This window comes from Protobothrops mucrosquamatus, unplaced genomic scaffold (genome assembly GCF_001527695.2).
Source record: "Protobothrops mucrosquamatus isolate PMUCROS unplaced genomic scaffold, P.Mucros_1.0 scaffold5370, whole genome shotgun sequence".
Taxonomy (NCBI): Eukaryota; Metazoa; Chordata; class Lepidosauria; order Squamata; family Viperidae; genus Protobothrops; species Protobothrops mucrosquamatus.
This window is the reverse complement of record NW_015391232.1, coordinates 7263-19504: the sequence shown is the minus strand read 5'-3', so window position 1 is coordinate 19504 and position 12242 is coordinate 7263. Positions and strand designations below refer to the sequence as shown.

At 42.9% G+C, this 12242-nt stretch overlaps 1 protein-coding gene across 1 annotated transcript in view; it reads right to left on the bottom strand.

Moving 5' to 3' along the window:
- Positions 1 to 12242, bottom strand: part of LOC107299728 (protein argonaute-2) — a 21438-nt gene that overhangs the window by 8212 nt on the left and 984 nt on the right. Inside the window, exons 2-6 of the mRNA XM_015829071.1 lie at positions 9746 to 9905; positions 7015 to 7105; positions 3508 to 3702; positions 2281 to 2415; positions 1297 to 1398 (exon numbers count right to left, since the gene is read on the bottom strand). Coding sequence (XP_015684557.1) covers positions 1297 to 1398; positions 2281 to 2415; positions 3508 to 3702; positions 7015 to 7105; positions 9746 to 9905 — 683 coding nt within the window. The remainder of the gene's footprint in view (positions 1 to 1296; positions 1399 to 2280; positions 2416 to 3507; positions 3703 to 7014; positions 7106 to 9745; positions 9906 to 12242) is intronic.

Sequence of the window (12242 nt, the reverse complement as noted above, 5' to 3'; positions counted from 1 at the left end):
GTGACTTTTCTGCCCAGGTTGCTGCTGACACCGGAGATAAGAGATGCATGGGGCATCATCGACAAGGAAGGTGGAGGATAAATTCAGAGAATATGATAGGCAGCAATTGTAAAGAAAATAATAACTTGCTTGCTCTGGTTGAAATGTATACTTTGGTATAAATTTATATAAATGCATCTTTTTTCCCAGTTTGCTCTAGTGGTTAAGCCACCAGGCTAGAAACTAGAGTCTAGTCCAGGGGTCTGCAACCTTGACAACTTTAAGACTTGTGGACTTCAGCTCCCAGAATTCCTCAGCCAGCATAGCTGGCTGAGGAATTCTGGGAGCTGAAGTCCACAAGTCTTAAAGTTGTCAAGGTTGCAGACCCCTGGTTTAGTCCCACCTGCTGCGTGATTTTGGCCCAGTCAGCAGTAGACGGTGAGGTCTAGTCCCTTAGGCTTGAAAACCAGCTCAGTGTCTTTATATCAGCCATCAGGAGATGGTGAGTTCTAGTCCAGCCTTAGCCATGAAAGCCAGCTGGGTATATTTAGGCCAATCACCAGGAGACAATGAGTTCTATTCCCACCTTGGGTATGAAAGCTGATTGGGCGACTTTGGGTCAAGCACCAGGAGACGGTGAGTTCTAGTCTGCTTTAGGCATGAAAGCCGGCTGGGTGACTTTGAACCAATCACCGCCTCTCAGCCTAACCTACCTCACAAGACTGTTGTGGGGAATATAGGAGGATGAAGGAGTATTAGATATGTTCGCTGCTTAATTTATAACAATACATGTCAGTCAGTCAGACAGACAGACAGAAAAAGAGAGGGGGGGGGAGAGAGAGAGAGAATGAGAATGAGAGAGAGAATGAGAGAGAGAGAATGAGAATGAGAGAATGAAAATGAGAGAGAGAGAGAGAGAGAGACAGACAGACAGACAGACAGAGACAGACAGAGACATAGACAGACAGACAGACAGACAGTAATTCAGAACTGCAAACTGACTTCAGTGCAAAGGTGCTCCAGAATGTATATATATATATATATATAATACAATCAAAGTATTTGCCATGTAAAACTTTCTACTTCTCTCTTAATTTTTTTAATCAGGAATTCCTGAAAACCTGTCGAATGGAGAGGAAATTCTGTCCAACTTTCTCAACTTTCATGTGGCAGAAGGGACTGAAAATAAGTGTCATGACACTGAAAACTAGAAAAGTAGACACACTCAACCACATGCACACGCAGCTGAGAAGGATCTGGCCCAGAGCTGATGACATCCTGTGTGTGTGTGTGTGTGTGCGTGCATCCAGAAGATACCTGAATACCAGCATGACTACACAGATAGAAGTCAAACTCCGACGGGTGGGTGATTTTTGTGTCCACAGTGGTACCTGCTGGAATGTTTCCACTTTTCCCAACCTGCGGATATAAAACCAAAGGATGCAAGAATTGACATGCTGGCGCTAAAAAAGAATGAAGTCAAAAAGTTGTTTAATTTGCCAGTTTTGAGATCGCAGTAATAGATCAGGAGAGTTCTTATTTCATTGCTTGCCAACTTCTCTCCAAAGATGATCAGGGGACTGGAGGCTAAAGCATATAAGGAACGGCTGCTGGAATTGGGTATGTCTAGTTTAACGAAGAGAAGGACGAGGGGGGACATGATAGCAGTGTTCCAATATCTCAGGGGCTGCCCCAAAGAAGAGGGAGTCAAGCTATTCTCCAAAGCTCCTGAAGGCAGGACAAGAAGCAACAGATGGAAACTAACCAAAGAGAGAAGCAACCTAGAACTAAGGAGAAACTTTCTGACAGAACAATTAACCAGTGGAACAACCTGCCACCAGAAGCGGTGAATGCTCCAACACTGGAAGTTTTTAAGAAGAGACTGGACAGCCATTTGTCCGAAATGGTATAGGGCAGTGATGGCGAACCTTTTAGAGACCCAGTGCCCAAACTGCAACCCAAAACCCACTTATTTATCACTGGGTGCCGGGTGGGTGTGGCCATGGTGGTCATGGCAGACTGGGTGGGTGGGGCCAGGGCAGCGGGGACCAGTCCCTCACCATTTCCGGGGGCATGGCACGCTTGCCCACAGAGAGGGCTCTGAGTGCCGCCTCTGGCACGCGTGCCATAGGTTCGCCACCACTGGTATAGGGTTTCGTGCCTGAGCAGGAGGTTGGACTAGATGACCTCCAAGGTCCCTTCCAACTTTATTATTATCATCATCATCATCATCATCATCATCATCATCATCATCATTATTATTATTATTATTATTTGTGTGTGTCTGTGTGTAATACTTACTCTTTCATTTTTGTCGGTGCAAAACAGCCTGGTGTGATGCCTCTTCTGGACCACAATGAATGTAATCCCTGGCTGGTAATCTTTTTCTAGCTTAATGCATGCTTCTCGGATAGCCAGCAATTCATGATGAAGAACCTGCAGCGAGGGGAAACGGGAGGGAGAAAAAAGAGACAGCTTGAAATGTGTTACCAGTAAGAAAAACTCTTTTCACCCTGTTTATTTATTTGTGTCTTCCTTCAGGTATTCATCCTGCAGCAAAACAGCTGATCCGAGGCATGCAAAAACACCAGGACCAGCCCCACATTCTTGACTTAATGAGGTTAAACTGGCTAGATCCAGGGCAAGAAAAAACACTGCCATGATAAAAATGCATATGCGTCCAGGCATGCTACTCTGTTGGGCCAACCACAACCTATTATCACAACCCTGCAGTCAGTCATTGTTGAGACTTGGTTTTAGACAACCCTGAATCCGACCATTTCGAGGGAGGTTCTGGGTCAGAATCACACCAGAAATCCTCCTGCATTTACAAGGAGAAAACTTTTTTTTGTTTTTAAAGAGTTACAGATAGTCCTTTTTAAGTGAGTTTTGCCCCATTTTGCGACTTTCCTTGCCACGGTTGTTAAGCTGAATCACTGCAGTTGTTAGGTTACTAACAAGGTAGTAAGTAAAGTGACTCTGGGCTTCCCCACTTGACTTTGCTTGTCAGAAGGTCACAAAAGGGAATCACCACACACACACACACACACACACACGGGATACACTGCGACCGTCCTAAATATGAGTCGGTTGCCAAGCCTCTTTGAATTTTGGATCACGTGAACATGGGGACGCTGCGACGGTCGTTAGGTCTGAAAAATGGCCATCGGTCCCTTTTTTTCCAGTGCCGTTGTTAACTTCGAACGGTCGCTAAAGGAATTGTCGTTAAGGGGAGGATGGCCTGTATTCGCCACTGTTGCAAACTATCTGTTATTGTTAGGTTTTATTACTAGGTACATTTGATGGAGCTACATCTGGCAGGACAGGCAAATGCGTGTACCCCAAAATGTTCCTCGCCTTCAAATTCAACATTTAACCCAGAATTCTCAACCTTGGCAAATTGGGTCTCCCTTTCTTGGAATGAAGGCACCTGACCATTTAAGAAGTAACTAACGTTCCTCTAGATTTCGCTTCTCAATGTAAAGCCACACACACAAAACGCAAGAAAAGGAAAACAAGACCGGGAACCTGTTGAAACTGCCCCTCGGAAACGCCGTCTCGATAGAAAATAATCCGCGTCGGCTTGAATCGAGTGGATTTGTAAAACTGGATCAGCAGCTCCCGAACCATGGCAGCCAAGTCTTGAATTATTTCTTGGCGGTGCTGCTGGACCCTCACAGTGGCACAATAGCGATTCGGATGGGCATCCATGCTGCCTACAACCTGTGGAGGGAAGCCGGGGTGTTTCTTGTGAATAGAGGGGGGGAAAAAGCAGCGGGCCGTGCAATTTAGCACACAGCAACTTTACAAAGGTGCTTTTCCACATGGCAACTGGACTTTCTTGCTTTTCTTTATATATATATACTAGCTGTACCCGGCCACGCGTTGCTGTGGCTCAGTCTGGTTAAATGGAAAAGAAAGAAAAGAGAAAGCGCACGTTTGTAATATGTTTACATCCAACAGATGGCGCTGTTTTTCAAAAAAAGCATGTTTTTACCTGTCACAGGTATGACATCTATATAATAGTAGGTATATAAAAACGCGCGGGTATTTGAATGCAACGTTGTGTCAAAATTTCAAAGCAATCGGTGAAGAACTTTCGGAGATTTAAGATTTTGAACATACAAACATTTACATTTTTATTTATATAGATAATAGAAATAAAATAGTCCGAGCACCAGGATAGTATTAAAACAAAAACTGTTTAATACACAAGCTAAGGCTAAGCTTTCGTCGGCCAGCACTGCCGACATCATCAGAGCACAATACACGATTACTGGGAGTCCTTTTTATATTGCTGGACAGCTCTGCGCCCGGCTTCTCGATCGAGTCATCGGTCCGTCCGTTTTCTCTACTTGGTTTGTTCTTAAAGGGCACGCGTCTCTTGCTGTGTTGGTATCTTCCGAGGTCGCTATTTTCTTTTTCTTGGGCTCGATCACTTTCTTTCTACTAGCATACGCCGGTTGCTTTCGCTCACTTACACTTATCCCCTTTTTTGGTTCTATTCCGGGATCCATCTGATCTTCCTGGATGGGGTTGTGTGCATGTGTGCTCGGGGAGGGGGTATATTGAGTGGATCCGGGCGTCTATCAGGGTAGTCTCTGATGGATATGCTCCTGCGTGTGTTCTCCCACTCAGGAGCGCTGCCTTCTTCCGTGGACCTCCGTGGGTATATCGATCCACTTCTGGTTGTCCCCCCCCATCTTAAGGTCCTTTACTGTTCAATCGTTCATTGGGTTTTTCGGTCCCCCTTCATCGTTTGCTAGTTCTTTTGCCCTTCTTGCGCGCGTGCAGGGTCCCGTGGCATGGCTTTCCATCGTTTGCTCATGGATCTCTTTTTTGTAGTCATCGGTGGAGTGTCTCGTCCCTCTCCTCTTGTGTATTCTAGCAGAAAGAAAGTGACCGAGCCCAAGAAAAAGAAAATAGTGACCTCGGAAGATACCAACACAGCAAGAGACGCGTGCCCTTTAAGAACAAACCAAGTAGAGAAAACGGACGGACCGATGACTAGATCGAGAAGCCGGGTGCAGAGCCATCCGGCAATATAAAAAGGACTCCCAGTAATCTTGTATTGTGCTCTGATGACGTCGGCAGTGTTGGCCGACGAAAGCTTAGCCTTAGCTTATGTATTAAACAGTTTTTGTTTTAATATTATCCTGGTGCTCGGACTATTTTATTTCTATTATATGGATTTACCCAGGATTCGCATTTTTAGTATAATTAGGGAATATATATATATATATTCCGCTAATGCAAGAGCCACGGCCGGAACACAACTTATTCAATCAGATCCGATGACGAGGTCCAAGAGCCGAGTGCAGACCTTGATCAGCCTATAAAAGGACTCTCCTCTTGACTAGCATTTTAAGCCCTGACGATGTCGGCAGTTTGCCGACGAAAGCTTGGTGATTGTATTAAACTAGGATTGGGGTTTTCCCAGGTAACATTTTCAATATTTAGCAAACAGCATATTATCTGGGTACATGTATTTAACTAAGAATAATAGATGTAGTTAATTATCATAAACAGTATTAATTAATCACTCAGTAACCTTCTTCTTACTAATATATATTCAGAATTACAGGTCACATTCCTTTCTCTCTGACTCGTTTTTCTAGCCATTGGTAAAAGCTATCCCATGTTCTAAAATAGACTGAGTCTTCTTTCTCTTTAATCTCTAAAGTCAATCTATCCATTTCTGCGCCCTCTAGAATTTTCTTAATTAGTACTTCGTCAGTTGGAAAGTTTTCATTTTTCCAATGTTGGGCAAATACAATTCTTGCTGCTGTTAATACATGTAGTATCAGATATCTGCACTCTTTCTCCTACTTGGCTCCTATTATTCCTAACAAAAACAGTTCTGGTTTAAAGTCTGTTTTTTAGTCACCTTCTCCAACCATAGATGTATTTTAGCCCAATACCTTTTTGCTTTAGGGCATGTCCACCAGATGTGGTAATAAGTACCTGGCCCTTAAAAATACTTGTTTTTCTTTGAAGACGTCTCACTTCCCATCCAAGAAGCTTCTTCAGCTCTGACTGAAGAAGCTCCACCATCCAGTCAGAGCAGAAGTAGCTTCTTGGATGAGAAGCGAAACGCCTTCAAGGAAATACAAGGAAGTCCAGTTGCCTCATGAAAAAGCATATTTGGGTTCAACAGGCTTATAAATACAGAATTCCCAGCCAGCCTGTTGTTTGGGAATTTGGGAAATGGCAATTCCATTACACCTGGAGTCCGTCACATTGGGGGACAAGATGGCAAGACAAGAAACAATGGAAACTAACCAAAAGAGAGAAACAACCTAGAACTAAGGAGAAATTTCCTGACAGTTAGAACAATTAATCAGTGGAAGGATTTGCCTCCAGACGTTGTGGGTGCTTTTTAAGAGACTGGACAGCCATTTGTCTGAAATGGTACAGGGTTTCCTGCCTGAGCAGGGGTTGGACTAGATGACCTCCAAGGTCCCTTCCAACTCGGTTATTCTGTTCTTTTTATAACATTGGGACAGGATGAGGTGATCGCAGACACAGAGAGAAGAAAGAAAAATGATCCATAAAACCACATTTTCCAAAAGCACACCCACTATATATAAAGCCAAAGAAGCAGACCTGCCACAAAAGCAGGATGACTATTCTAAAGAAGTGAGAGGTGTTTTTTAAGGCAATTTCAAGAGAAGACTCCTTCAGAAACATTTTGGGCAAGGGGGGGGGGAACGAAAGGTGTTTAAGTAGGAAAAAATAACATCAGATAAAATGCAAACAGAGTAATGAAAATGCAGGAGAAATCAACATTGTTGCAGTCTATCTATCAGTATTCAGCTAAGGGGGATAACACATTTATATGCATTTTTGTTCTTTTGTTCTTTTGTCATGCACATTTTTTTAATGTTCCAGCCATTTTTTGTTTTGCTTTTGTATAATTTTGTTTTTATTTTCCTTTTTGGAGTTTGCATTTTAATTTTTGGAATAAAAATTGAAAGTTTAAAAAAAAAGAGGAAAAAAAAGAGAATGGAGGCGATAAACGCCTCTTTTACTCACGGCAGCAATAGATGGTTTTTTCCCGTCTCCAGCTGGTGGATGAGTGACATCTGCTCCCAGGAAAATGACGGGCTGCTGAAATACTGGAGGCCTAATTAAGAGAGAGCATAAAAAAAGTATTTGCACAACACAATCGAGGAGGCAAGATTACCTTGGTGGGTTCTCCAGGACACTACAGAGCGCCCGTTATACAACTGTGTTCTGCCAGCACGTTTCCATCTGAGGACAGGCCAAGGGCCTTGGGCAACATATCTACCAGCACCACATTCTTGACTTACAGTAAATAAATTTTGCCCCATTTTATGACTTGTCTTGCCACGTTTGTTAAGTGAATGAATCACTGCAGTTGTTAACTTAGTCACACCGTTGTTAAGTGAATCTGACTTCCCCACGCACTTTGCGGGTCATAAAGTGGCAAAGGGGGATCACGTGACTCTGGCACACTGCGACCGTCGTAAAGATGAGTCAGTTGCCAAGGAACTGAATTTTGATCACGTCGCCATGGGGATGTGCAACGGCCAATAAGTCCTAAGTCACTTTTTTCAGTATAGCCGTAACTTCAAACAGTCACTAAATGACTATATAGTCAAGGANGGCCTAAGCAGCCGAATACCAAGCTATGGATTCAATCCATAGCTTGGTGCTCGGCTGCAGATCTCTGGCAGAACCGAGCCACAGATTCAACCCATAGCTCGGTTCTTGGCTGCAGAGGCCTTCTGGAAAGGACTCTGACTGAGAAATGCAGGCCAGGCTGCAGAAGAGGCCTTAGAAGAAGTAGGCCAGCAAGGCCTGGTTGCCAGGTGAGTGGGTGTAGGGCGGGTGGGGCAGCTCTACCCCCCACCCCTGCCCTAGCTTGATTTTTAGGTGTGCCCCGCCCCAAAACGAGGGCTTATTTTTGGGACAGGGTTTATATTAGGCCCACCCCCAAAAAAATCAAGCTAGGGCTTATTGTTGGTATAGGCCAGGGGTAGGCAACCTTGGCTCTTTTATGACTCGTGGACTTCAACTCCCAGAATTCCTGAGCCGGCACGGCTCAGCTTGGAAACCTCTCCCTTTCCCTCAGCATGGCTGGCTCAGGAATTCTGGGAGTTGAAGTCCACGAATCATAAAAGAGCCAAGGTTGCCTACCCCTGGTATAAGGCCTTACTTTCGGGAAAACACAGTATATAGTCAAGGACTATATTTGTAATATCTTTGTATACCTCTATTATAAGACTCTTTTAAGATGAAAAGAGTCAAACTATATGGGTTTTTTGTTATTTTGCAGAGACGTAGCTTCAGCCCTGTTGAAGATGTGTGCATGGAAATTTTTGTAACTCTGGACAAGTCTCCAATCAAGTCCCGTTACAAGCTGTTTTGGCACTAACGCTGCCGGAGGATGCTACCAAAGAGACATAATCAGCAGACCTGCTGGAGAAACCTATTGTGACTCTTAGAAAGATTAGTTAGTTAACACAACCCAGTTAGTTTTCCCGGGCCTTCTGGGTGATAGTATTTCAAAGACAAAGGGACAATCAAATCAGGCTTTATGGTGGGGAAATCTGTGCTACCGTGTGGAGGGCCACCTCTGGTGCTGAGCGAGGTTAAAATACGATGCGTGGAAACCACAGATTCTCCTGGGCTCAGAACTAAATGATGGAAGAAAAGCATTGGGAGCCAAGAGTGGGTTTTTTTTTTCCAGCTTTAAGTGTTCTTTTGAGGAAAGCAAAACTTGCAAGTCATATGGATGGAGAGATGCTGGTGCATTCGAGAATGATAGCCAGCAATGAGGACTGCTGGGAACTGTAACTGAACATCTGGGATGTCTAAAATTCCCCCATCCATTTTCTACTTACTGCTAAACAAAACAAGGGTGGTGATATGTGACTACTTTTCAAGCTGGCCCAGAAGCTCCAAGCAGCTGGCCAGTTGTTTGGAGACACACACACATACACCCCAAAAAATCAGAGCATGTTTGTCTGTTTGTTTCTTGCCTTTATTAGTTTGATAAATAACTCAAAAGATGGCTAATTTACCTAATATTCCTTTCTCCACCTATTCTTTGCATCGGCTGCAGTGACTGATCTTCACACTCATTTAAAATGTTGTTGCCGTGAAAGTCCAGATTACTTAATTTCTAAGTATTTCTACAGTTACATGCTGTAGTTGTTCCTAACTGACAAGTCAAATGATGGTGCTGTCAATAAACCATGGTTAAATGATAAAGCAGCACAATGTGAGGGCCAGTAGGAGATTTTTCTCCCCCCTCTTCCCTTTTCAAATTGTTATATCAACCCAACATGTTAATAGTTTAAGTCTCATTCTTTTTTTTTTTCAGAGTCAGCAGCCCGGCCACGAATCAAATTTATAATTATTTTTTATTTTGCCTTCCTCTCCTTCAGCCACAAAACTAGTCACAACTGGAGGGCTGCTTGATGCACTATAAACAAGAGGCCTTCAAAACTTCCAGCTTCCAATTTAAAAGTCTGGGATTCTGCCTTGTTATAAGGCATTCATTAAGATCTAACCACAAAACCAAAACAGTTTTAAAAAAAAATGCTGTGGGATAAAATTACTCCATGTTGAACAGAACTGTTTTCTTAGAATTTTTTTTTTTTTTTAAAATGCACATTATTTGCAAATTGGGTAACTGGACAGATTATTCAGCCAACAAAACGAACGAATGAGATGCTTTCTTTCTTCAACAGCACAGGGCCAGTGGATGCTTTATTCACACCTTAAAAATCCTTACCTTCCTTGAGGCAGTAATATGTTATTAACTCCTCCTAGCTTGACGTTGATCTTCAAGCACAGATTGGACAGCGTCTGGGGGGTCGTCCTTTGCACGTTTTTCATCTGCACACACTGCGTGGCCATTCCCAACACGGTGTCACCCACGCGCTTCACCTCGGCTGCCGAGTCGGAGAGACGAAAAAGAGATTCTGTTCAACAGATCACGCTGAGGCTCTGATAGCTACTTTGGTTGCTTAACCACACCCAGCACTAACTGTAATCTCTTCTCTTTATTACAGCATCTTCTCATAATGCCCCTCTTGAGATAAAGTAGGGGACTATTAAGGAGAAGGCCACGGACCAAATAATAATAATAATAATAATAATAATAATAATAATAATAATAATAATAATAATAATAATAATAATAATAATAATAATATTGGAAGGGATCTTGGAGGCCATCTAGTCCAACCCCCTGCTCAGGCAGGAAACCTATACCATTTCAGACAAATGGCTTCCAGTCTCTTCTTAAAAACTTCCAGTGTTGGAGCATTCATCGCTTCTGGAGGCAGGTTGTTCCACTGGTTAATTGTTCTAACTGCCAGGAAGTTTCTCCTTAGTTCTAGGTTGCTTCTCTCCTTTATTAGTTTCCATCCGTTGCTTCTTGTCCTGCCTTCAGACGCCTTGGAGAATAGCTTGACTCCCTCTTCTTTGGGGCAGCCCCTGAGATATTGGAACACTGCTATCATGTCCCCCCTCGTCCTTCTCTTCATTAAACTAGACATACCCAATTCCAGCAACCATTCCTTATATGCTTTAGCCTCCAGTCCCCTGATCCTCTTTGTTGCTCTTCTCTGCACTCTTTCTAGAATCTCAACATCTTTTTTACATCGTGGTGACCAAAACTGGATGCAGGATTCCAAGTGTGGCCTTACCAAGGCATTGTATATAACACCTGTCTTTTCTATAGAAGAAAATATTTGTAGCTCAGGATGGAAATGAGAGGTCATTGGTAATCTCTGAATGTGACTGTTTTCTTGCAGACGTTTCATTACCAAACTAGGTAACCTCATCAGTGCTAGCAAGCGAGTAGGGCTTGCTCTTTTTATTTACTAATGGCTTGCGCTGTCAGTGTTGGTAGAAGTGTACTGGATTGTTGTTTACTGTTAGCCTGTCTGTCTTGAGTTGGGAGTTACTTGATTGGGGTATTTTTTTTGCCCAGTCCACCCCCACCAAAACCTTTTTCAACAACAAGACATGTTCTTAATTAGCCACTCACTCCGGGTTACTTGTCTGAGATGGGAAGCCATATTAAAAAAAAATACTCACAATGTAAAAAATAATAATTACCTCCCTTTGATTGAGAATTCTAAAGCAGCTTTAAGAACTTGGGTCTTGCCGTCTTATAAATCTTTTAATTAGTACTTGGTTTACGTAACTTGATCTATTTCCTCTTCTGATGTTAATTAACTGAAGCACAGAGTAACTGTTAATACAATAAGTGCTTTTCTATAACTTCAAATAAACCCCAGCTCTTTTATCTGTTGTCGATGGGAGGCAGATATGTTCAAAATGAAGGGTAACGTTTAATCTTCCACCACTGAGAATTTATGACACAATAGCTGCTAGATCTAGAGATACACCATAATGCCACCTTTTCAATCATTTCTCCACAATCCAAGCGTCTTCTAAAATAGATAGAATTCTGGCATTTTCACATGCAGCCTTCTGTTTTTGAGGAAAAGGCTGCTCAGCAAGATAGGCTGCAATGCTACATGTATAAAGCTTTCTTCTTGTGACATTTTAGAAGAAAACACCACTCTAAGCTATCAAGCTTGCATTGCACTATAGCTGACGAGCGTCCTAGATCACACACATCCAGGGTTAATGTAGAAAATAACTCATAACTCAAATACAGAGACAGCAAAAAAAGAGAGCCCTCTCAAGAAAGTGCCTGGAGGATCAGAGTGAACATTTACAGCAGCCTTTCTCAACCTTGACTACTGGAAGATGCGTGGAAGATGTTGAGACTCTAGAAAGAGTACAGAGAAGAGCAACAAAGATGATTAGGGGACTGGAGACTAAAGCATATAAGGAACGGTTGCTGGAATTGGGTATGTCTAGTTTAATGAAGAGAAGGACGAGGGGGGACATGATGGCAGTCTTCCAATATCTCAGGGGCTGTCCCAAAGAAGAGGGAGTCAAGCTGTTCTCCAAAGCACCTGAAGGCAGGACAAGAAGCAACGGAGGGAAACTAACCAAGGAGAGAAGCAACCTAGAACTAAGGAGAAACTTCCTGACAGTTAGAACAATGAACCAGTGGAACAACCTGCCTCCAGAAGCGGTGAATGCTCCAACACTGGAAGTTTTTAAGAAGAGACTGGACAGCCATTTGTCTGAAATGGTATAGGGTTTCCTGCCTGAGCAGGGGGTTGGACTAGATGACCTCCAAGGTCCCTTCCAACTTTTTATTATTATTATTATTATTATTATTATTATTATTATTATTATTA